This window comes from Lithobates pipiens, unplaced genomic scaffold, assembly GCF_037356315.1.
Source record: "Lithobates pipiens isolate NorthernLeopardFrog02 unplaced genomic scaffold, aLitPip1_a1.2 Scaffold_25, whole genome shotgun sequence".
NCBI classification, from domain to species: Eukaryota; Metazoa; Chordata; class Amphibia; order Anura; family Ranidae; genus Lithobates; species Lithobates pipiens.
This window is the reverse complement of record NW_027507787.1, coordinates 220,312,108-220,339,136: the sequence shown is the minus strand read 5'-3', so window position 1 is coordinate 220,339,136 and position 27,029 is coordinate 220,312,108. Positions and strand designations below refer to the sequence as shown.

The 27,029-nt window shown below is 42.7% G+C and overlaps 1 protein-coding gene across 1 annotated transcript in view; it reads right to left on the bottom strand.

Moving 5' to 3' along the window:
• Positions 1-27,029, bottom strand: part of INPP5A (inositol polyphosphate-5-phosphatase A) — a 633,009-nt gene that overhangs the window by 47,994 nt on the left and 557,986 nt on the right. Inside the window, exon 12 of the mRNA XM_077453801.1 lies at positions 20,043-20,116. Within this exon, the coding sequence (XP_077309927.1) occupies positions 20,043-20,116 (74 nt within the window). The remainder of the gene's footprint in view (positions 1-20,042; positions 20,117-27,029) is intronic.

Sequence of the window (27,029 nt, the reverse complement as noted above, 5' to 3'; positions counted from 1 at the left end):
GCCGATACATACGGTATCTCTCTCTCTCTATTATATATATATATATATATATCTCTATCTCTGATCCTGCCTGCAAAATGCAGACAGATGGTGGTCCTATCTTTCATTCGTCTGGATCAGATGAAAATGGACAGGTGGTCCATTTCCATTCAATTTTCCTATAGAGGAAAGGGGTACTATGTCCACCATCCACTCTGTACAGCAGACCAGACGAACTGTCATCGGCCTGCTCAGCGGAGCGATCCCCCACTGAGCAAGCGGAGAACCCGTTGCACAGAGGTGCCCATGTGAAAGGGGTCTTAATAGTTTTTGGTTACTGAAGCCCCCCCAATTCCCTCGTGAAGACTGAGGAGAAGAATAAATTCAATACCTTCGCCATCTCCCCATCCTTTGTAAGAAGATGCCCTTCCTCAATCTTTATGGGGCCAATATGGTCTGTCCTCTCTTTTTTTACTGTTTATATACTTAAAGAATTTTCTTGGGATTTATTTTTTTTGTTCTCCTCCACTATGTGTCTTTTGTGTTCTATCTTAGCCACCCTAACTGCACCCTTACATATCTTGTTGCATTCTTTGTCTAAATGCTGATGTTGATCATACAGCCTTTTATTTTTTGAAGGACTTCTCCTTTGCTTTTATATGGATTTTTACATTAGAGTTCAGCCATCCAGGACTTTTGTTCGCTAAATTTATTTCCCAATGGGATGCACTGGCTAATGCCCTTATTTAATATGCTCTTAAAGCAAACCCATCTCTCCTTCATGTTCTTTGTTTCTAAGATTTTATCCCAATTTATATCTTCTAGCAAGGTTCGTAGTTTAGGGAAGTTGGCTCTTTTGAAATTCAATGTCTTTGTGCTCCTTGAGTTTCCTATTTGTATGATTTATACTGAAACCAATTAACCTGTGATCGCTGTTTCCCAAATTGCCCCGTATTTCCACATCCGTGCTTAGGCCTGCATTGTTGGTAATCAGTAGATCTAGTAATGCCTTGTTTCTAGTTGGTGTGTCTAGATGTCTGGATAATTAAAATCCCCCATTATGATAACACTTTCCATCCTTGCTGCTAATCCAAATTGAGATAGTAGGTCTGTCTCCCCCTCCTCCCTTAGGTTAGGGGGCCTATAGCATACTCCCAGTATTTTCCCCTTAGCTTCATCCCTTTGGCCCTCTACCCATAAGGACTCCACCTCCTCCCTAACTCCTTTATTAATGTCATCTCTCACATTCACTGGTACATTATTCTTGATATATAGGCATACCCCTCCCCCCTTTTTACCCTCTATCCCTGTGATAAAGGGAATACCCTTGAATGATTGCCAGCCAATCAAGAGAGCTGTTAAACCAGATCTCTGAAATTTCCACAAAAACAAAATCCTCCTTGTTCAACAGTATCTCTAGTTCACCCATCTTGTCCGCCAGGCTCCTGGAATTGGTGAACATGCCACATACTGTCTTATTGGGTTTTACGAGATTGCAAATAGGACTTGTTACTATACTTACTTTGGGTTTATGTGCTTTAGTCAACCTACCACTAATGCCCCCAATACTAACCTCTGGAATATGTTCCGCGCTGACTATCTCTACCTCCGGTCCTTCCCCCCCATCACCTAGTTTAAAAAACCTTAAACTTTTCAGCCATTTTCACTCCCAGCAGATCTGCACCCTCCTCATTTAGGTGCAAGTCCGTCCCTTCTATAGAACTGGTGACCGACTGCGAAGTCAGCCCAGTTCCCCAGAAACTTAAACCCCTCCTTACTACACCAGCTCCTCAGTCAGCCTTTCTGGTGTGGCTCGAGGTAGTGGTAGTATTCCTGAGAATGCTACCTTGGAGGTCCTTTTCCTCAATTTAGCTCCCAAGTCCCTGAAATTTTGTAAAAATGTAACTATGGAGCGGTAAGCCTAGGGATACTAATTTACTATACAATAGATGGGTGCTTGAACATGACAAATGGTTAGACCTCTGGACCAGGAATAGGTATACCAGGAATCCCGCCTTGGTCACAGATCGAGGGTAGATCATGATGGTGGACACTGTGGGCATAGGTGAATGGACTGGCGGCTCCAATAAATCTTTTACTAATTTACTACACCATGGGGTGTACACTCCTCACTTCCACTTTTGTTTCTTAAAGACATCGACTAGGTTTGAAGTTATTGTCCTGCTGCAGAATAAATTTGGGGACAATTGAACACCTCCCTGATGGTATGGCATAATGTAAAAGTATGACTACTCAGTCCAGAGTACCTGCTGCTATTTTTCTGCACCCCAGGTCCTATTTTTTTAGTTCATAGTCACTTGGCCTTGTTTCCATGTTGGATGTGTTGCTTTTTTGCGGCAATCCTTCCATGAAGACCACTTATGGCTAGACTTCCCCTGGACAGTAGATGGGAGTACCTGGGTCCTGACTCCTAGAGGCAGAGGCATGATGGGATTTGTAGTTTCAAAACAGCTGGAGAGCCGAGGTTCCCTACCCCTGTTTTAGATGATAGGAATACTTGCTTATTAGCCCTTTCTGCCTTTGAGATGAACAGTATGTGCAGGACATGTGGCTGAGTCTCTCTTCCTCTTTCCAGGGTTTCAAAGTTAACAACCCAGGGACAGGAAGTGCATACATAATATATTTACAGGTTTTTACACAGACAGTAGAGGGCAGCAGATTACTACATATACACTTGCTGGTAGTAGGAGGGTTAATCTACACTAATGGTGTCTACTCCTGCAGACACCATTAAACCTCATATGCTAGACTTCCTGTGGCCCTCAATGGATTCCAAAAAAAGTTTTTTTTTTTTACGGCATACAAAAAAACCTATTTTGCCATTTTTGGTAAGCTGCACAAACAATGAAGACACTCTTGTAAAACTTTTTCCTCTAGACCTCATTACTGCAAAATTTATGTCACAAACAGACTGACAGCATCAAAACAAGTGATTTAGCCTCTTGAGGAAAACAAACAGATGAGACATAATTCAGATGTCTATTTTAATAGCCATGTTACAGACACGGAGGAAAACTAAATGCAAAACTGAAATTTGTAATAAAAAAGTGCAGTCTTTGACTTTTGCCCATATTTTTTTTTTTCTAGGAATCAAAAGATGCGCACTCATTATATATATATTTTTTTGGTCTTAAATAAAGTAAAGTATGTCCACAGATGAATGTAGATCCAGCTGGTAAACCTCATGACAGTTTAATGCCATGGCAAACAAGAATGGATCACTTTAAGGAAATGATTAATGTTCAGATTAGAGAGTTTGCAGACTTATCTAAGAGTAAACTTGTAAGTGGGTGTGAACCTGTGGACAAGTCAGTTCCTATCTCTACTATATTACTACGACAAGAATAATTATCATAATTAATGGAGAGAGGAAGATAAAAGTAACAATTGCCCACCTGTATATCGGATAACCACCATTCCTTCAGTCTTCTATTCACACCTCCTTTCCCCTACATGATTAGCAAGCAGTACAAGCCCTACATGCTAGCCCGGATGGAACATACTGTTTGTTCATGGTGGACATGAATTTCTTTCCCCTGGCAAGATGAAGGCACTAGGTTTGCACAGAAAGGATAGTGTTGCTATGACACCCATTAGATTACAATGAAAACACGAAAAAATACACGACGGTGTAAACATTACTTTTCCTTCTTTCTCTCCAGATAATGACCACTGAGTTAACAAGGTATAATTATGATTGTGCATTTTGCATTTACTTGAGTAATTAGTGCAAGGATATTCTTTAATGCATTCCCTGCATTAAGGAAAAAACGCCCAACTATTCCCCACCCCCCAGTCTTAAATACTTACCTGCTTCCTCTACCTCTCACTGATCCAGCACTGTCCTGGCTGCAGCACCACTCTCCTCCCTTCCGGGCCAGTGGGAACCCATAGGGCCCTGCTGCTGTCAAACTCCCGTGAGGAGGGAGCGGCTTGGCTTACTGGCGCTAAGGTTGTCTATGGATGCAGACACAGCCCGCCCGCCACCCGGGTGCCCCCATAGCATGCGGCTTGCTAAGGGGGTACTCCTAAGGAGGAGCAGACAGCGCCAGCAGGGGACTTCAAGAAGAGGAGGTATGGACCCCCCCCCCCCCGTGCAATATCATTGCACAGAGCAGGTAAGTATAACCACTTTTTTATTTTAATTGTTAGCCTTTAGCATCGCTTTAACAATGAGTTCCAGGCAACCCACTAAATACAAATATAGGAGTTTTGCTGACAAAAAGATTTTTTAATTCTATCGATCCAGTCCTGAGAGACAAAAGACAAGGAAAGAGGCGCCAAGGAAAGTGTAGACATTTCAGAAAACTTTAATACAATAAATTGGCAACTCACAATTGAGTAGTAACAAGCACATCAGGATGTGGTCCCAGCAAAGGGCAAGCCCAATGGTGATGATCCTGTTCCCTGGGTCCATCACATGTGAATGTTGTCTTCACTGTAGCCACCGCTGGTGTAAGGAAGCCGGCTACACTGGGGAGACTCAAAGCGAGGCGTGAGGCGCAGTAGGAAGGATGGCGTCACATGCTATGCAGCGCGTTTCGTCACTGGCTACAATGAAGACCGCGTTCGCATGTGAAGGACCCAGGAAGCAGGATCGTCACCGTTGGACTTACCCTTTGCTGGGACCACATCCTGATGTGCTTGTAACTTACTACTCAAATGTAAGTTGACAATTTATTGTATTAAAAAGTTTTACAAAAACCTCTACACTTAGAGGCGCCTCTTTTCTTATCTTTTGCAGTCCGTTTGGAATCCAGTTTCTGTTCCTATGTGGTGGACTTTCTAACCCCCATTCAGAGTTAAATATTTAAATGGACTAATATAGACTGCGCGTCTTACAATAGCGGAGTTTAAAAAAAAAAATCTTTTAAATAGTATATGGGATATTTATGGTTCTAAGTTTTTGTGCCTTTACTTGAGTTTCTGGGAGACAACAAAGCCAGCCTGGTGACTTGACTTTCCACTGTTGCAGATAATACATACAACCTGCTTACCTTCCTGCCTCCAGCCTGTGACTGGACAGCAAGAATATTTAGGAGGCATCTCTCTACTCCCTCCTATTGTGAGAATGTTGCATGTCAGCAGGTACATGTGGTAAACCTAACTGGCTCAGAGTGCTCCCTGTCTTGGTCAGAAGGCCCTCTATGGCGGTGGTCATAAAACCTGTCCTCAGGGCACACCAACAAGCCAGGTTTGCAAGATAACTGAAATACATCATAGGTGATATCATTTGATGCTCAGTGATTGCAGTATTCTAGTCTGCATCTCCCCCAAGGTAATACATAAAACCTGGCCTGTTAGTGGGCCCTGAGAACAGGGTTGATGACCACTGCTCTATGGGACTACTTACCCGAGTAGCATTTGAAAACACAGTTCATGATGTTTTAATACAAGACTTTATTACTTTGTGTATTTTAATATCTGCCTGGGGTTCAGCCGTAGCTCCCAAATGTCCCTGATTTCAAAGGACTGTCCCTGATTTGCAGCAATGACCCTCTATTTATCGTTCACAAAAGGGTTTCCCAGCGCTAAAACTTTCATCCAATTTCTAATTTGCTGCATTTGTAAATTTGAAAGCCAGTAGAAAGGAATAATAGTGGCAAAAAAAAAGCACTTGTGGGTTTAACTAATTTTTTTTTTTATGTATAATTCTCCTTTGAGGGGGCGTGGCAAGGGGGTGTGTCCTATGCCCTGCATACTTTTGCTAATAGATGTCCCTCGTTCCCATCTCTAAAAGCTGGGAGGTATGGTTCAGCTGTAAAATGTTTGGCCTAATGGCCACTAAAACGCTGTATGCTGAATTGATAAATCCCCGTAAGGGCTCATGCTGGCAGACATCGTTTTTCTGCCAGTGCCACATGTCAAAACCTGAGACTTTAATCACGTAATACACGTGCAATGCACAGGCTACAATCGACCTGCTTTACGCTGCTTTTCTTTAGACGCAACATATCCTGTTAAGGTGCGTTTGATCTGCAGGGCATACATGCAAATGGAAAATGCATTTGACTATAGCACCCATTGATATGAACCCTTTAAACTTAGCACACACACGATCAGAAAAAGACAAAAAATACTGCTTTCGAAGCGATCGTACTATAATCTGATCATTCGTACACAAGTTTCATGAGAGGAGCTTACGACAGTTCCTCCGAAATTATCCTAAGGGACGCATGGGCGCACAGTGTGGCTCGGCCTCACTACAAGCTCCCTCCTCACAGCATTTGACTGACAGCAGCGGGAGCTAATAGCTCCCGCTGCTGCCCAAGTCTCTGCGAAAAGAGGACGAGAGGGCAGAGGAGACCGGAAGCTGGGAAAACACTGGATCGAGAACTCTGGTAAGTCTTTAGGAAAGGGGGGGGGGATTTTTTACCTTAATGTAGGGGAATGCATTAAGGTAAAAAAACACCAAGGCTTCAGAGCCACTATAGAGACCCAAGTAAAGCAATTTGGGATATCAAGAACCACATTAAACAACCAAAATACTGACACTCAATAAGCATTCTATTCTATCTACAGCTGTAAATCTAATTTAAAAAGACACTATGTAACTTGCCATCAATCGCAGTAAGAATTTATAGCAACTTGTTCTGCATCTATTGACGTGCCTCAAAGAATTATGGATATTTGTTCAAGGATAATAAATTATTAGCCCTAAGTAAAGCATATAAACACATTTCAGCTCAAACAAGTGTCAGATAAAAGATAAAACAGAATGTTACACACTTATAGGTACATTAAAAGAGATGTAACCGTATTTATTGGCGTATAACACGCACATTTTAAGAGAGACGTTTCAGGGAAAAAAACAAAAATTTTAAATAAGGAACTTTGAAGCAAATTAAGGGCCAGTGTCCATCTGCAGCCTCACCATTGCCATCAGTGCAGCCTGATCAGTCCACGTCAATGCAGCAGCCTCACCACTGCCACCAGTGCTGCAGCCTCACCACTGCCAACAATGCAGCAGCCTCACCACTGCCAACAATGCAGCAGCCTCACCATGGCCATTGGTGCAGCCTGATCGATGACCATTTGCAGCCTAGAGGGGACAGGAAGGGGGCGGGACGGGCGCCGACAGATTACATACAGTGACAATCTCCTATGGTAGACAGAACAGTGGTCCAATGGCAGCCCAGGAGACGGGACTTCCTATTACAGAGGCCCTCAAGTAAACAGGAGATCCTCACTGTATATAATCTGACGGTGCCCGTCCCGCACCCCTCCAAGGCAGCTAAATTTGAAGTATTGGCGTATAACACGCTATTTGCATCCAATTTCCATGGTGAAAAGGTGAGTGTTACACGCCAATACAGTAATTTTTATTTTGTATTTTTTTTTTAAGAATCATACTTGCCTAGGTGGATGCAGCATCTGTTTGATGCGCCATTTGTCCCCTGGTGCCTCTTACACTGATAACCGAGCAAACACTGCCAATTGCTTGTTTCCTCGGTTATCAGGGCTCCCTGAGCAGAGAGCTGCTGACCGTCAGTCAGTAGCTCTCTGCTGCGCCCCCCCCCCCCCGCACTCACTGGAGCGCTGGGCTGTGGAGGGGGTGGGAGCAGCAAGCTCAGGGGCTCACTGAGAGGCTGCGCTGGGTGCCGGTCCAGGCATGTGGGCTGATCCAGACTCCATTGTCACAATCTTTTCCCAGCATGGACCGTGTCTGTGACTTCAGCCCGCCGTCTGCTGAAAACGTATCACAGAAGTGCAGAACAAACTACACTCCTGTGATCCACAAGAGAAGTACAGCCCAATGAGCTTTGCCTGTACTTCTCCTTTAATATATGAATATGTATAATATGTTTGATAATGAGTATTAAAAGTAATTTATCTCTTAAGAAATGTGAAAAACAAAGTTAAAAAAATCATACCCTCCTAATATAGAGCTACTATTATCTGCCAATAAACACACTTTGTTGTAGAGACTAAAAAACTGCCAACTATGTTTTAGGCCCCTTCAAAATGTTGTGATCCATTACCGCACGTGATTAGCATTGTTAACATGCAATAAGGTTGCCCATTCTCTTTAAATGGGCTGCCAACACACGGAAACGGTATCGCAAGCATTTTAACATGCAACTTTGTAGCACAATTGACAAGGAAAGGATCATATGTGGCAGCAAACCTCAATAGTTGAATGACAGAATTGAATGCACTCAATCACAGATTGAAACTAGCTCATGCAAATTCAAGTTGTTATACTTCATTGCTCTGTGTAGTCGTTTTGCACAGAGCAGCCCTGATTCTTCTCTTTGGTCCCTCTTCTGTGCTCCTGGCCCCTCCTGTCAAGTGCCCTCACAGCAAACAGCTTGCTATGGGGGCACCTGAGCCGAGTCACAGCTCCCTGTGTCCATTCAGACACGGAGTTCCAACCTGGCCTGGCCCCACCCCCTCCCTTCCCTAATTGGCTAGCTGACTTTGACTGACAGCAGCGGCAGCCATTGGCACCGCTGCTGTGTCTAAGCCAGTCAGGAGGGAGAATCTCAGATTGCTGAGAAACTCGTGGACATCGCTGGACAGAGAGGGATCTCAGGTAAGTATTGGACCCCTTTCACACTGGAGCGTTTTGCAGGTGCTATAGCATTAAAAATAGCACCTGCAAACCACCCCAAAACAGCTGCTCCATGCGCTGGAAGGGCGTCAGAAAGTCCTGCCAGCAGCTTTTCTGGAGCGGTGCTCCCCATTGAAATCATTGGGGCAGCGCTGCGATACCACTGGCAAAATGCCGCTCCAGCGGTGTCTTGTAGTAGGATTTAACCCCTTTTCGGCCGCTAGCGGGGAGGTAAAACTACGGTAAAGCGGCGCTAAAAATATCGCCGTTTTACCGCTAACGCCCAGGGCGGCTCGATGTGAAAGGGGTCTTAGGGGGACTGTTAATGCATTAAGATAAAAAGCCTTCTGTGTGCAGTAACATAAAAAACCTTCTACCTTTACAACCACTTTAAGCGTCTTGAGGTGAATTACGCAATGAACAAAGCGCTCATGTGTAAAAGTTTTTCAGAACACTTTTGGATTGAGACCAGACAAAAAAAATTAAAAAATGGATCACCCAAATTAAGAGTCCAAATATGAGGTTTTCATCTAATTAAAACAGATCAATAGGTACCTCCTACGTATCCAATGCATTTAAGGGGTCTGAAGGCACTCTATTCATCAGGCTAATAGCGTAATAATGAGAATGAAGAATGGAGAATATAAAATTATTATTGCAGGCTGTGTAGACACGCTACGAATCAAATGCCACTTAAATTGAAATTCAAGCTAAAAAGGTCAGCTTTTAAATAAAAATCCTTATTCTGGAGTAAGAGCCTTAATAATATATTATTATGTATCATTTATATGCCGAGTTTCATATGTTGATGTGTTTAAAATTCCATTTCTACTAGCTGTGCACTCGTATGAGGGTTCTTCAAAAAATTTGCTCACTTTTTTTTGTCTCTATTAAATGTTAAAAAAAAAAAAAAAAAAAAAAAAAAAAAAAAAAAAGTGTGGAACCCTTTTGAAGACCCCTTGTAATTTAGTTTTCTGGAAAAAATAAAATACAGAAATATTTGGTCAAAGCAAAATTGACAAGTACAGTAGAACCCCTTATCAAAAGAGTAAACCAATGAAAGCAAAGTTTGGTGGGACTTTACGTGTACCTTGCAGGGTCTAATGAATAGGCATACCAAACCTCTTAAAAAGTAAACTAATCTTTATTTTTCATCTAACAAATGATTGAAATAAAAAGATAGAAAAGTACAATTGGGTAAAGCCACAGTTACTGTTGAAATGTCCAGGATGTGCTGGTCCTAAAAGAAGAAGCAGAGAAGATGGCCTACGCCATGATTCTTCACGATTCGTCTGATTCTTCAGTCAGGACCAACACTTCCTGGGCATTTCATCAGTAACTGTGGTTTTACCCAATTGTACTTTTCAATCTTCTTAATTTAATCATTTGTTAGATATGTAGCGGCGGCTCCTGAAGAGCATGCACTATGCGTTTTTTCTAAATTTAAAGTTGCCTAAACTGCAGTTTGGTTTGGGTATAATTATCTAAATTGGGCCTCAGCATCAGTCTGACTGGACTGTGAGATGTTCAGCCTGGCCACAGGGGGCACTGTCTCTTCTGGCAGGCATGGAACTGTGGTCTGGTCAGGCGCTTAAGTTACTCTCTCTCGGAGCCCACCCAGTGGGAGAGGCGCTCTCGCTGTGCTTCTGAGAGAGGGTACATAAGATGAGGATGTCACGTGGTTCGGGGTTCTGGTCCAGTATGATGTGCTGATTACATGGTCCTGGTCCTCCTGACCAGCCCCCAGGAAGGCTATGGCCTGGGGTGTGGATCCACCCGACTTGAATGCCTTGGAGCTGGCTAGCCCAAGGCAAGGAAACTAAAGGTGGATTCTGAGGTAGTTGGGTGCCGTCTCTGGTTCGGTAGAGACCCAGTGTACTTCGAGCATTCCAGGGGAGGACTCTTCAGAAGAGCACCACGTGCGGGTTGGTTTTCTTAGCAAGAGCCTGGAAGGGCTGAAGTAACCGAGAGAATCCGGTCTTGTGGATATCGTCAAGCAGGCTGAAAGATCCAGGTATCCTACAAGTGTTCTAAAGCTTAGTTTGCCTACATGTTCTGCAACAACGTCTGTGGCAAAGACTTTGTTCCTGAGAAGGCACCAAGTTGGCTGCTAGGCCTTGTGAGAGAGGGACTGTCCAACTTGAGCGATCATCCAGCTGCGAATGGCTATTCTCTGGATGCAGTCAAAGTAAGCAAGTTCTTTAATGATTTTTGGACTTTGACACTAAGAGTATCTGAACTTCCTTTTCCAACCCTCTGATCCCAAGTTGAGACTGTTCAATTGTATGAGTTTTGCAAATAAAATCCATTCAAGTGGATCTATTGTCAGTCTCAAGTTACTGGGCCATCTACCACGGGACATCCCCTAGAAGTGCAACAAGGAGAACGGAGGGTAACGGTAAGCCCAAAAATAACCAGCAGCTCCTTCGGGGGTTAGTGCTACAGATAGAAAATAAAGATTTGTTTACTTTTTAAGCTATTTGGTATGCCTATTCATTAGACCCTGCAAGGTACACGTAAAGCCCCACCAAACTTTGCTTTCATTGGCTTACTGTTCTACATGGGATAGTACCTATGTAGGGTCAGAATAACCCCACACTCATCCTCTTTACCCTTTAAACATCCCTTATCAAAAGAGTTCAAGGGATAATAAAAAAATAAGAAATGCTTTTGAACATATTAATCAGAGCTCTTGTGTTTTTAAAGATTGTGAAGATGGTTTGGCTAGAAATTGTTCCCATGGAAGTTTAAGCCCGCACATCCTCTCATCATCATCATACACTTGTTGAGTTTAGCAGATGTATGTTATCTTGCTAAACATGCCTGGCTAGGAGACAGTTTATCTACCAGCTTCTGATGCTCACGTTGTTCTAGTTTTTACTACAATGAATACGTTTAAGTGTTCAGAACATTTCAAATTTACCAGTAGCAGTTTTACATAGTTTGCTACCGAAGACCAATCATCTTGTGACTTCCCATCTACAATGGTTGCACAACACAGGCTAGGTTAAGATCAGGCCTGTCCACTGTGGATGTACAGTTAGACCTCTATTCACTTAAATAGAAAGCATGCTGCAGCTCATTAACCACTTCAGCCCCAGAAAGTTTAACCCCCTTAAGGACAAGGAATTTTTTTTTGCGATATGGGACTGTGTTACTTTAATCTAAAATTGCGCGGTTGTGCGACGCTATACCCAATATATTATTTTTTGGGCTATAAACTAGCAAGAATTTTGAAAAAAAAAATTACACAATATTTTTTACTTTCTGCTATAAAACAGAAAGTAAAAGCTGAATGCTGTTCATTACAACTGCAGCATTCAGCATTTCTGCCAAGGTGGCACTAAAAGGAAAAAAAAAAAAAAAACTTTACTTTTTTCTGTCAGTAAATTTTGTAACCAAGTAATTTTTCGCCTCCACTGATGTGTGCTGATGAGGCGGCATTGATGAAGTGGCACTAATAGGTGGCACTAATATGCTGCACTTATGGGCACTGATAGGCGGTACTAATATAGGATAGGTGGCACTGATGGGAACTGATGGGCATTGATGATCAGCACTGCTAGGCATCGCTAATGGGCACTGATTGGTGGCACTTGTGGGTACTGATTGGTGGCACTGTATTGGCATATTGTAATCAGGGCACTAAACAGTGCCCTGATTACATTCCTAGATGTACCCCTGCGTGGAGATGCTGCTGAAAGGCTCTCCTTGCCACAAACTGTCAGTTTGAGGTGAGGGGAGGCGATTAACGGCATCTCTGTGTTTACATGTGACCGGCTGTGAGTGGACACAGCCAATCACATGGTTAAAGACCTGCGGACGCGGCTCTTTACAGAGATCGGGGTCGCGCCATGTCCTAGCAACACAGCGCTGCAGAGGGTGAGCGAGAGTGCCCGTTCTGGGACACCGTCATATGACGGCGTCCCAGAACGAAAGCCACACCACCCCACTTTCATTTGACAGCGGGCGGGAAGCAGTTAAACAAAAATCGTACCAGGAAAATGTTTGCGTTTGTCCCTATGTCCTTAGCTGTGTACGAAGGATCAGATTACCGCTTCGAAAGTGATATTTTTTTGTACGACATTGCGATCATGTGTACAAGGCTTAAGAATGAATTTTGGGTGAACTTTTGGAGGTGGTGAGAAGTTTTCTAGGGTATCACACGAAAAACAGTGCGGCTTTTACTCAAATGCTTGTCCACACACACACACACACACAAAGTACCCACACGGAGAGGCTTTTGATAGATATTGCATAATCTATCACAATCTATCTAGCAAACTATGTAGACAGGGAACTCTGATGCTGCCTTACTTAATCAAGAACAGCAGCAAATCTTACAAAAATGTCCAACTCAGGCAACCAATGCTTCTACTTACAACATTTGTTTTTTAATGGCTGGACTCGCTCCCCATACAAATGAATTCTTATTAACATTCGGAGGTTGACCGTAAGAATATATTAATCACGAGTTCTGATCTGCAAACAAAACCATTCCCTTATTGTGCACCTGATCTCTGTCTCTGGCCTTTGTGCAGTAAAGTAGTGCTTTAAAGCCTTGGTGTCAGATGCCGGCACTCCATCACTGCTCTGTCGTGCCTCTCTGGCTCCAGGGCCACAACTAACATGGCAAGGCAAAATTCATCACAAGGGTGAGCAGTGATCGGAGCAGCCAAGCCTGACCTGACTGATGACTCCTAGAGTGAGCTCTGAAAATTTACCGCTTGTGCCAAAGCCTTTTGTGGCTTTATGCCACTTTTAACCCTCTCTGACCAGACCTACAAGACATGGAACTCTTTATAGAGTAATAAAAGCTTTGCTCCTGCGTATATAACGGCATACAAATGTCCAAGAACAAAAAGCAAAAAATATATTTAAACACCTTCTAGACTCTTCCTGCATTCCAGTTTACATATGATGTCAGAAGCACTGATGAAAGCATCAAAATAGGAAACAATGTGATACCGGTTTGAAATAAAAGGTTTAGAAATACATATACGACTAATAGAAGGGAGACAAGCAGATTTGTGTCTGTTAATTTAGGCTATGTGACACCATAATTAAGGCAAGTTTAGATTAAAGAAATGTTATAATCGAGAGAAATATGTAGGGTGGCAATACAGACCTTTCATATTGGAGGTCATGCTGATTGACCCTCGGACTTCAATGCTTTCAGATTCACTGACCTGTGACAAGTATGCATATCAGAATTTCTGATTTTGCTTTCACTTTACTTGCTGCATGCTTGCTCTGGGTCACTAACTCTGATTATTAAGGGCAAAATCAGCATGGAACCTAGGAGCAGGAACAGGCGCTCAGCCATGGGAGCTTCCAGGCTTCCCTTACTATTTTAGAAGGGAACCTTTGCATTTTTCTATGCATGTAAACATAGTGGTACCATTACATTACCATTACTCCTTCAGCAGCTTAACCGGTGCGTTTTACTGATTTAAAACATTTTACACAAAGTTGTCAGCTTTTCTACAAAATTTATAAGCTGACATTTCCATCTCTAACAACTTTCCCCTTGACAATAGCAAATTCTAAAAGCAATGACATAAGGCTGTCACAGGATCAACAGGCTTTGACAGTCTGGATCCATCTTCTCTATGCTGTACAAAAGGCAAGATGGCGGGACACAATAGTAAATAATGGAGGACAGGCTCTCAGAGGACAGGCTGGAGTTTTTGCTCACCAAATATGTGTAGCGGTACTCCCGTAGGGGCTGCTGAGTGATGGTGGCCCACCTGTCACACTGCCTGGCCCGGCATTCACTTCTAGACACTCCAAGACAATGAACAAGTCCATCAGCTTCTTTTTTATATTTTATTGCGGGATTATAACTTGGATGGGGTTAATGAATTCATGGCATGCCCAGAACAAAAATGAGTGCGTGGTTTGGGACAATTTAAATATTCTCCTCCAGCACAACACTTACTGCAGACCCTCTCTCATTCTCCCTCCAGCACAATTCTTCAGGCGCAGGTAGTACATGGTTAAGCATGACTCAGGTTTCAACTAGGCTTTAGCAAAGTTCAATACAGGCAGGGACCGCTGCCCCTATAGTGTAGCAAAATAAATTTCTGGTGCTAGCTGCCCTCTTTGGAGGGCCTACTGATCCCAGTCAGCCCTTTGCAGACCCTGTCAGTCCTCCCAACTGCAGCGGCCCAACTTCACTGCCAGTAACATAACAGTCTCTTCCGCTGGCTCTACATCCATCTCAGGCTGCACACTCCCAGTCCTCTCTGGCTTGCCTCTCCCAACTGTGACTGTCACTCATCGACACCTGATGGATCCCTCCTAGAGACTTGCCCGGCAGTATTCCCCGCTGTTGGGTTGTGTAGCGTTCCTGTTCAGCGCCGAGCCCCCTGGCCCAAGGTCACCCCCCCTCCCCCCAGAGTAGGGGGCTCCCTCAAAGGCCCAGACAGCCTAAAACTCCATCTCCAGTTCTTCCACCCAAACAACTCCCCCCCGCTGGCCTGACTCTAGGTATTTAAGGAGGCCTTCCCTCTGCTAATCCAGATTGGGTATTTGTCAGGGTTCCCTGAAACACCCCAGACAGCTCCACCCTTCTTCCCCACCTTCCTTCTAGAAGCATCTAGAAACAGAAGGGAGGGAACCAAAAGATGAAACTGAGTCCCCAGCCTACTCTAAGCCACTCCCAGCCCCCAGATCAAAACAAACAGGCCTAGATTTTGGCTAGACCTGCTTAAATTTACCTGCACTACAGAAAAATCCCACTCTAGCACGTACACTAGGTAGAGGGTGCTACATATGTACCACTATGTTTTTCAGAAGCTGAACGGTTCACATACAGTGGAAGCTTCTGTAAAACACCGACCAGTGTTGCTTTAATACAGTTGTGGCAGTAAATGATGGTGCTAATAAACCTTACTAAAGAAGAAAACAAAACATGCTGGTTAAAATGTAGCGGTACTGTATGTATCCAGACAGGTTTAGCAGAAAAAAAAAAGGTGATGTAAGAAAGGTTTACAAGTATTTGATATGGTTTTATGGTAAATATGTGATGTATGGAGTATAGAAATAGCTTATTGAAGTTTAGGTATGTGTTTCTCATGAAGATCATGTCTCGGGTAATGGAATACCCGTTTTTATTTGCTGTAATCAGAAAAACACACCATCACACTGTGTGTTAAGTATAGTGAATCGTCATTTAGGAATCACAAAAGAGCCAGAGTCAATACAGACCTTGACCTCTACAACTTGTCAAACAAAGCTGACATTTGGATGTGAAAATCATCTACGGCATTCAAGGAGACAAGATTTCTAAAGCACACATAGTAAGGAGAGCAAATGTACAGACTTAAATAACAAACCAGTTGTTCTCCAATGGGAACATCGATTAGCTCCAAAAGGAGAAATATTCTAGAAACTATGTTGAAATTGCCATTATCTATAAAAATCACATAGGGCTATAAGGTTACTTCTAGACAATCTGCTGCCTATGGCAAAAATATATGTTCCAAGTACAATATGCACAATGTTTTTTTTTTTTTTTTTTGCAACAGACTGCAAAATTTAAACCCTAGCATGCAATGATAGTATTTTAGCAGCGGCAAACTACATGTACCTTGGGCCTGGGCTCTTTTCATTTCAGTGCATCTTACACTAAAAGTTCTGCTTAAATGGCACACTTAACGCAAAAGCAGCGGGTAGCGGACCTCAACAATCTTCTCAACCCACAGAATACAACAAGGGGGTCATTACACCTTACACACAGGGGAAAATAATTATTATATCCCCGAGTTTGCCCACTTACAAAAAAATTAAGGGTATATCATTTTTATCATAGGTGTATTTTAAATGATAAAGACCGAATATCAACCTAAAATCCAGAAAAAAAAACACATAGTACAAATGTTCTAGATTTAGTTGCAGTTCAGTGAGTACATTAAGTATTTGATCCAAAGCAAAACATAACTTTGGAGAAACCCTTGTTGGCAATCAGAGAGGTAGGACATTTCTTGTCGTTAGTGATCAGGTTGGAACACATCTCAGGAGGGATTTTGGTCCACTCTTCTTTACAGATCTCTAAATTCTTAAGGTTTCTTGGCTGTCTCTTCGTCACTTGCCATCTACCTCATGAACACTCCTGGTGAAGCATTTATTTGAAGACATCTGAAACCAGAAGACTCTATACATTTATCTATGGTGTTGGGATTGTCACTTTTGGACTTTATTAAAGGAATTGTAAAGGTATTTTTTCTTTCTTAAAACAACAAACATGTTATACTTACCTCCACTGTGCAGCTCGTTTTGCACAGAGTGGCCCCGAACCTGCTCTTCTGGGGTCCCTCGGCGGCTGTCTCGGCTTCCTCCCGCAGGTTCTTCTCAAGTTCATGCGAGCTCCCTCACATGGTGAGAAGCACCTGCGGGCACACTCCCGTGATACAGCCGGCGGCTATAGCCGCTCGCTGTATCACACGGCCCGCCCCCGGCACGCAGCGTCATTGGATGTGATTGACAGCAGCGCGAGCCAATGGCTGCACTGCCTTCAATCCATCCACTCCAGCCAATCAGCGGCCAGGCTGAGTGGTGAAGAGGAAGTCGGGGGCGAGCGCAGGACTTTCGAGGGGTGAGGTAAGTAAAACTGGGGGGGGGGGGCTGGGGGGGCCGGCATTGTCAGATGTTTTTTCACCTTAATGCATAGAATGCATTAAGGTGAAAAAAACATTTACCTTTACAACCCCTTTAAGTTTGCGATTCACACATGTTTTACTTGCATTGCTATGTATGTTGTATACTTTACATATGATGATTTATAGCACCTTTACCCTTGTTTAATCACCAATTCAGTCTACCTTAAAGGGGCAGCTACCTCACTAAAATATCACCCTAGGTGCCATTACCAACCATAAATCTTTATTTATGATACTTAAGACTAAATAATGTAAAGTGTGTTTTTTTTTTTCTGTATGTCTTGCAATTCAACCAAAATTTTAGCACAAAGAAAGTATATAAAATAGACTGAACTACAAAACAATTGCAACTACCAGTGATCTCTAAGTAGAGACCATCCATGGAGATGTTATAGATTCCAGCACTGTAGTGCACAGTGACATTTCTACGTCAACTTTTATATCCCCGGGCAAACGCCAAGTGCAGGTTAATGGAACAATAAAAACAGCAATTACCCACAATTCATTGGGGAGCTGCTTTGTGAGCATAGATCCCACATACAAAAACCTTCCCAAGGAAGGAATTTCATGCTCACCCTTAAATCAAGAACCCCTTTAACACCACCGGTCAGGGGTAGCTAACAAATGACTGGAACAGAGATTTACGTACTTCTGGCCTATGGTTATCATAATCAATCAGTGAGAACAATCGAGAGCAGCAGCCACCTCGACAAGCACGGTTCTGACCTCCCAAGGGACAGGTATAATCAGAACCTCAGCTGGCAGCTTAGAAGAAGATGCTGGATTATGGTAACAGGACTGGCTGCATTCTCGCTTTCCAGGGACGCTGAGCAACAAAGTGATTGTGAGAACCCACAATACTTAAAATTGTTATGCACAAAGTGCACTTACCTACAGCAACCACATATATCCCACCAGATCAAAGCAGCCAAACTATTGAAAGTTTATCAATAATTGATTATTTCTGAATTAAATAAGATGGTCTGCATCACCATCTGCTGGAAAGAGACAGGGGCACCCTGAATCTCTAATTGGTTAAATAAAGTAAGAAGAATCGGGATCATGGAAAAATTGATCCCTACGTCTTTGGAGGAAAGGGAATGTATATTGCAAATCTGGGCTCCTTAGTAGTAATTTTTACAATCAGATGAAGGGAAAAGGTTGATTGGAGAGGAACTAGAGGAATAGACAAGTTAGTAAGTGATGTGGCACATGTTCCCCGGCAGGGGCAACATTTATTTTTTTATTTTTTCTCTTTTCTTTCTCTCAGTTCTATAAGTCCCCTATAGGGTCCAGGGCTTTGGAGCGGAGGGTTGCTGTGGGGAATTGTTATTGTAATATTATTTGTTTATAAAAAATTGGCAGGAATACATCATGTTTCATTTGTTAAAAGAATACGTTTTGCTTTGAAAATGGACTTGATAAGTTGTCTTATGTAATTACTTTTAACCACTTCCCGACCAGCGCACGACGATGTACGTCGACAGAATGATACGGGCAGGCATATTGGCGTACATGTACGTCCAATCTTCAATGCCGCCCTGCCATCGGGAGCACGCCGCCGGCGGCGCGCTCCCGCGCTGGTCGGGACCCCCGTGAGTCCGGTCGCGGGACCCGCGGACTCGATCGCCACGGGCATACCCGCGATCGTCTCACGGGACGGCTGAATGGAGGAAATGCCGTGTAAACAGCATTTCTCCATTCTGCCTAGCAATTAGTGACGCTGATCTTTGCTCCATGTGATTGGAGCAGAGATCAGTGTTCACTAAATGAAAGCCCAACCCCCCCCACAGTTAGTAACACACCCCTAGGAACACTTAACCCCTACACTGCCCCCCACTGGTTAACCCTTTCACTGCCAGTGTCATTTACACAGGAATCACTGCATTTATATAGCAGTGATTACTGTATAAATGACAATGGTCCCAAAAATGTGTCAAAAATGTCCGATGGGTCCCCCACAATGTCGCAGTCACAATAAAAATCGCTGATCGTTGCCATTACTAGTAAAAAAAAATTATAAAAAATTATTAATAAAAATGCTATTAAACTATCCCTATTTTGTAAACGCTATAACTTTTGCGCAAACCAATCAATAATCGCTCATTGCGATTTTTTTACCAAAACTATGTAGAAGAATGCGTATCGGCCTAAACTGAGGGAAAAAACATTTTTTTATATATATATATATATATATATATATATATTTTTGGGGGATATTTATTATAACAAAAAGTAAAAAATAATGCGTTTTTTTCAAAATTGTCGCTCTATTTTTGTTTATAGCGCAAAAAATAAAACCGCAGGGGTGATCAAATACCACCAAAAGAAAGCTCTATTTGTGGGAAAAAAAGGATGTCAATTTTGTTTGGGAGCCACGTCGCACGACCGCGCAATTGTCAGTTAAAGCGACGCAGTGCCGAATCGCAAAAAGTGGTCTGGTCTTTGACCAGCAAAATGGTCCGGTCTGAAAGTGGTTAATGAGCTATGTTATGTATTCCTGCAAAGGAATAAAGTATTTAAAAAAAAGAAAAATAAATAAGATGGTCTGCATGTATTTTTTTATGCAATTAAGGAGTGTGCATATAAATAAGAACGTGCGTAAAAAAAATAAAATAAGAAATTTGCAGGGCCTATCATCGTCTGTGCAAAATCAAGAAAGAGAACATATGCCAAAATAATGTACTTGAAACTTTACACCTATAAACCCGAATAGTAGTAATTACAAGCCACATATTAATGAAGCAGTTGTATCATCACAAGTAACACTTTTTTGACTTCCAAGTAGCATAGCTGGATTTTTAACAAAATGTATAAGTTCTTACCTGGGAGAAAATGTGATGTCCAGTTCATATAATCTGTCCTTAAAGACTGATATCTCTTTGTCAAACTCTAAAAGCTGCAAAAAAAAATGTAAAAAAAAATAAAGGATTAATATGCATTAAAGCATAGCTTTGAGTGCTTATATCTTGCAAGTTTCTGGTATATGGGAGTGCAGCCCGAGGGATTAGCAGGATCGCATCTCCTAATGCAGACATATTTTGGATTCATACCTGAAGTGCTTTTGGCTTCTCATTTAAGAGCCATTGGGTTCTTGTAAGCATCCAACCTATCTGTTGGGACTTCTGGGTGCTTCTTTTGGAGCTTTGAAACACCTCCTGCACTCTGGTGGACATTACTTTGAGCACTGAATGTCACTGGATTGACTGAGCTTTGGTCACCTTTATTATACAGTGCCTTGAAAAAGTATTTACACCCCTGGTAATTTTCCACATTTTGTCAAGTTACAACCAAAAACATAAAAGTCGTTTATTGGGATTTTGTGTGATAGGCCAACACAAAGTGACACATAATTGTGAAGTGGAAGGAAAATAAATGGATTTCAACATTTTTTTTTTACAAATAAATATGTGATAAGTGTGGGGGGCATTTGTATTCAGCCCCTTTTACTCTGATAGCCCTAACTAAAATCCAGTGGAACCAATTGCCTTCAGAAGTCACCTAATTAGCAAAAATAGAGTCCACCTGTGTCTAATTTAATCTCAGTATAAATACAGCTGTTCTGTTGAGCCCTCAGAGGTTTGTTAGAGAACCTTCATGAACAAACAGCATCATGAAGGCCAAGGAACACACCAGACAGGTCAGGGATACAGTTGTGGAGAAGTTCAAAGAAGGGTTAGGTTATGAAAAATATCCCAAATTTTGAACATCTCATGGAGCACTGTTCAATCCATCAACCCAAAATGGAAAGAGTATGGCACAACTGCAAACCTAAAAAGACATGGCCGTCCACCTAAACTGACAGACCGGGCAAGGAGAGCATTCAGAGAAGCAGCCAAGAGGTCCATGGTAACTCTGGAGGAGCTGCAGAGATCCACAGCTCAGGTGGGAGAATCTGTCCACAGGACAACTATTTGTTCTGCACTCCGCAAATCTGACCTTTATAGAAGAGTGGCAAGAAGAAAATCATTGTTGAAAGAAAGCCATAAGTTTTAACCTTAAAACATTTTATTATATAAGGAGGGGGGGACAACCGAAGGAAAGAGGGAAACCTCAAAGATTTTTTTTTTTTTTTTACAGGGGGGGGGAATACTAGATAAGGAGGTTTTATGGTTAAATGTTTGAACATAAGAATTATTGTATACCTTTAAATGGAAATGTTAAAAGACTAATAAAAAAAAAAAAAGACAAAAAAAGAAAGCAAGCTATAAGAAGTCAGATTGTGAGAAGCCATGTGAAGGACACAGCAAATATGTGGAAAAAGGTGTTCTGGTCAGATAAGACCAAAATTTAACTTTTTGTCCTAAAAGCAAAGCAGAAAACGAACACTGCACATCACCCTGAACACACCATCCCCACCGTGAAACATGGTGGTGGCAGTATCATGTTGTGGGGATGCTTTTATTCAGCAGGGACAGGGAAGCTGGTCAGAGTTGATGGGAAGATGGATGGAGCCAAATGCAGGGCAATCAGAATAAAACCTGTTAGAGTCTACAAAAGACTTAAAACTGGGGCATAGGTTCACCTTCCAGCAGGACAAGTGCCCTAAATATACAGCCAGAGCTACAAGGGAATAGATTAGATCAAAGCATATTCATGTGTTAGAATGGCCCAGTCAAAGTCCAGACCAAGATCGAACTGAGAATCTGTGGCAAGACTTGAACATTTCTGTTCACAGACGCTCTCCATCCAATCTGACAGAGCTTGAGCTATTTCGCAAAGAACATGCAAAAATGTCCCTCTCTAGATGTGCAAAGCTGGTAGAGACATCCCCAAAAAGACTTGCAGCTGTAATTACAGCGAATGGTGGTTCTACCAAGTATTGACTCAGGGGGGCGCCATAAAAAATGTACCCCCACACTTTTCACATTTTTAAAACATTTTGAAAACCATTTATCATTTTCCTTCCACTTCACAATTATGTGCCACTTTGTGTTGGTCTATCACATAAAATCCCAATAAATACTTTTACGTTTTTGGTTGTAACATGACAAAATGTGCAATATTTCAAGAGATATGATCACTTTTTCAAGGCACTGTATATGAATATTTGTTAATGAACATACCGTTTCCCGTTTCTGTATCATTTCGTTTGCTGAAGGTTGTGTATATCTTTAAACTTGTGCTAGCAGCTTTTTTCAGATTATTATCATTTTTTGACACATTACCAATCTAAGTGCAGAATTGGACACCTAGAAATTGTATGTTGGGTGGCCCTTAACGTGCAAATGAAAAAAGTATTCTCGTACAATTATAAAAGATATTAAAATTAGCAGGTTACCATCCCTAGATGTGAACAACGTCCGACCACAGAACATCAACACCTTACAAAACGTACACCACAATGCATTCTCATATATTGTACGTTATGTTTACCATTATGCCAGAAATCGCCCAAGGATCAGGCTGCTTGTACAGAGAGATCTGCCTATAAAGATCTACATTACAGCATTCTAATATGTAGAAGATGTTGATATATGCTCAATGCCTCCAAGGGAGCAGAAAGGCATAACATCCGCTTTACTTGGCTAGTGCCACTTCCTCACCAAGCATTTGTGTCAGCAGAACCGAGACTCCTCTGGCTGCTCTGTATTTGCTTAACAATCATTAATCACATCCCATCTCACAGCTGTGCTGATACCATTGTAGTGGTGGAGGTTCTGAAGGAAATTACATTTTGTCCTTTTTTGCCCCCTGCCAGCACATAAATCATTTTTGAGATGTGCAATTAGTAGCTACTTGTACACATTAATTATCTGTGTGAAAAGCAGCTACCTGAGCCACCTGTATTGGTGATTACGTAGGCCACCATGCTGCTGTCATCTCTAGAGAGCCCAGTCTGGGATTTCTGGGTAAGATGGACAATCTCTTGACTACATATCTTAGGTTTCACAGATGGGAAGGTTTACACACTTTTTGAAATCGATGCTTGTGTTTAACTATAGATTATCGAGCTGTAAAACACAATAGATTCATAGACAAAAAAAAACTACTAAGAACTGGAGAAGAGAAACCTAAGTAGAAAACATAGTACCCACCACAGTGATGACAAGTAACCATGTTGAAATCTTTTAAAATGCACACTATGTCATTCATACAGAAAACTACAGTGGTGTGAAAAAGTGTTTGCCCCCTTCCTCATTTCCTGTTCCTTTGCATGTTTGTCACACTTAAGTGTTTCGGAACATCAAACCAATTTAAACAATAGTCAAGGACAACACAAGTAAACACAAAATGCAATTTGTAAATGAAGGTGTTTATTATTAACCACTTTCAGACCGGACCATTTTGCTGGTAAATGACCAGAGGTCTTTTTACACTTTGGCACTGCGCTGCTTTAACTGGTAATTGCGCGGTCATGCAATGTTGTACCCAAACAAAATTTGCGTCCTTTTCTTCCCACAAATAGAGCTTTCTTTTGATGGTATTTGATTGCCTCTGCGATTTTTATTTTTTGCGATATAAACGTAAAAAGACCGCAAATTTTGAAAAAAAATGATATTTTCTACTTTTTGTTATTAGAAAAATCCAATAAACTCAATTTTAGTCATACATTTAGGCCAAAATGTATTCAGCCACATGTCTTTGGTAAAAAAAAAGTCAATAATTGTATATTTATTGGTTTGCGCAAAAGTTGTCACATCTACAAACTAAGGTACATTTTCTGGAATTTACGCAGCTTTTAGTTTACGACTGCCTATCTCATTTCTTGAGGTGCTAAAATGGCAGGGCAGTACAAAACCCCCCCAAATGACCCCATTTTGGAAAGTAGACCCCCTAAGGAAATTGATAAGAGGCATGTTGAGCCCATTGAATATTTTATTTTTTTGCCTCAAGCGATTGAATAATGACAAAAAAAAAATATTTTTTTTTTTTTTTACACAAAGTTGTCACTAAATGATATATTGCTCACACATGCTATGGGCGTATGTGAAATGACACCCCAAAATAAATTCTGCTGCTTCTCCTGAGTACGGGGATACCACATATGTGGGACTTTTTGAGAGCCTAGCCGCGTACGGGGCCCCGAAAACCAAGCACCGCCTTCAGGCTTTCTAAGGGCGTAAATTTTTGAGTTCACTTCTCACTACCTATTACAGTTTTGAAGGCCATAAAATGCCAAGATGGCACAAAACCCCCACAAATGACCCCATTTTAGAAAGTAGACACCCCAAGCTATTTGCTGAGAGGCATGTTGAGTTCATGGAATATTTTATATTTTGCCACAAGTTGCGGGAAAATTACAAACTTTTTTTTTTTTTTTCACAAAGTTGTCACTAAATGATATATTGCTCATGCATGCCATGGGCATATGTGAAATGACACCCCAAAATAAATTCTGCTGCTTCTCCTGAGTACGGGGATACCACATATGTGGGACTTTTTGGGAGCCTAGCCGCGTACGGGGCCCCGAAAACCAAGCACCGCCTTCAGGCTTTCTAAGGGCGTAAATTTTTGAGTTCACTTCTCACTACCTATTACAGTTTTGAAGGCCATAAAATGCCAAGATGGCACAAAACCCCCACAAATGACCCCATTTTAGAAAGTAGACACCCCAAGCTATTTGCTGAGAGGCATGTTGAGTCCATGGAATATTTTATATTTTGCCACAAGTTGCGGGAAAATTACAAACTTTTTTTTTTTCACAAAGTTGTCACTAAATGATATATTGCTCACGCATGCCATGGGCATATGTGAAATGACACCCCAAAATAAATTCTGCTGCTTCTCCTGAGTACGGGGATACCACATATGTGGGACTTTTTGGGAGCCTAGCCGCGTACGGGGCCCCGAAAACCAAGCACCGCCTTCAGGCTTTCTAAGGGCGTTACAGTTTTGAAGGCCATAAAATGCCAAGATGGCACAAACCCCCCCCAAATGACCCCATTTTGGAAAGTAGACACCCCTAAATTTAGGGGTACACTAGTGAGACTAGGTAATAAATGGCGGGTGCCCTGAAACTATAAAAAAATAACTAACCAACCAGCGTCACCTGTAACAGTTATATGGTGATCACTGGTGAAAGGGTTAACTAGGGGGCAATCAGGGGGCTTTATGCGGTAGTATATGGGGGTCCCTGGCGCTATAAAAAGCTGCAGCGAACCTAAATACCTACCTGCCTAACTAGCGTCACCTGTGACACTAATACAGCGATCAGAAAAACGATCGCTTATTAGGCTGGGTTCACACTGGAGCGATGCCGGAACGCCACGAATGCGCGGCGGGTTCCCGCATCGCATGCCTCCCGGCGGCAGTTCACACTGCCCTATGCGAACTGCTGGGAGTGTCAGTGAAATGTTACTGACACCCCCAGATCAGTTCGCATATCGCAGTGCGATCTGCAAACTCGGATCGCATGGTGTGAACACCCATGCGATCCGATTCTGCTGCGGGCCAAAAAAAGGGTCCCGTGCGAATTTGCGGCGGGTGCGGCGGGTGTGGCGGGTGCGGCGAATGGCTGAACTCGAATCGCACAGAGATCGGATGTGATTTGCACTGCAGTGCGGTGCGAATCACATTCGTTCTCATAAACCGCTGCAATGTGAACCCAGCCTTAGTGACACTGGCGACGGGGGGTGATCACGGGGTTAAACCTTTATTGGGGGGGTTAGGGGGGTACATTAGAACTAAAGGGGGCTAACCCTAACTGCCCTAACAGTTATTACAGTCACAAATGACACCAATGCAAAAAAAAAAAAAAAATGACATTGGTGTCACTGTGACTGGGGGGCAGGGGTAATTGGGGGGGTGATCGGGGGGTAAAGGGGGGGTGTGAGTGTGCCTGGCATGTTCTACTGTGTGTGTAGTGTCGTGTTGGTGCAACTCACCGATCCGCTCTCCTCCGTGTCGGAACGAAAAATACCGACACGGAGGAGAGAATACATCACTTCCTCTCCTGTGTTTACATTACAGGAGAGGAAGTGATGTCACGGGGGATTTCTATTCGTCGGGAGCGATCGCGAGGGGGTGGCCATGAATGAATGGCCGCCCCCTCGTCCCGGATCGCTCCCGGACGAAAACCGACCGCCGCAGGCACCGGGCGGGGGCCCGATCGGGCCCCCGACCCGCGGGAGGCAAGGGACGTACATGTAAGCCCTTATGCCTGCCCGTGCCATTCTGCCGACGTACATCGGCGTGCGGAGGTCGGCAACTGGTTAAAGGTGAAAAAAAATCCAAACCATCATGGCCCTGTGTGAAAAAGTGATTGCCCCCCTTGTTAAAACATACTATAACTGTGGTTGTCCATACCTGAGTTCAATTTCTATAGCCACACCCAGGCCTGATTATTGCCACACCTGTTCACAATCAAGGCATCACTTAAATAGGAGCTGCTTGACACAGTAAGGTCCACCAGAAGATCCTTAAAAGCTACACATCATGCCGAGACCCAAAGAAATTCAGGAACAATTGAGAAAGAAAGTAATTGAGATCTATCAGTCTGGAAAGGGTTATAAAGCCATTTCCAAAGCTTTGGGAATCCAGCGAACCACAGTGAGAGCCATTATCCACAAATGGCGAAGACATGGAACAGAGGTGAACCTTCCCAGGAGTGGCCGGCCGCCCAAAATTACCCCAAGAGCGCAGCGACGACTCATCCAAGAGGTCACAAAAGACCCCACAACAACGTCCAAGGAACTGTAGGCCTCACTTGCCTCAGTTAAGGTCAGCGTTCATGCCTCCACCATCAGGAAAAGACTGGGCAAAAATGGCCTGCATGGCAGAGTTCCAAGGAGAAAACCACTGCTGAGCAAAAAGAACATCAAAGCTCGTCTCAATTTCTCCACAACACATCTTGATGATCCTCAAGACTT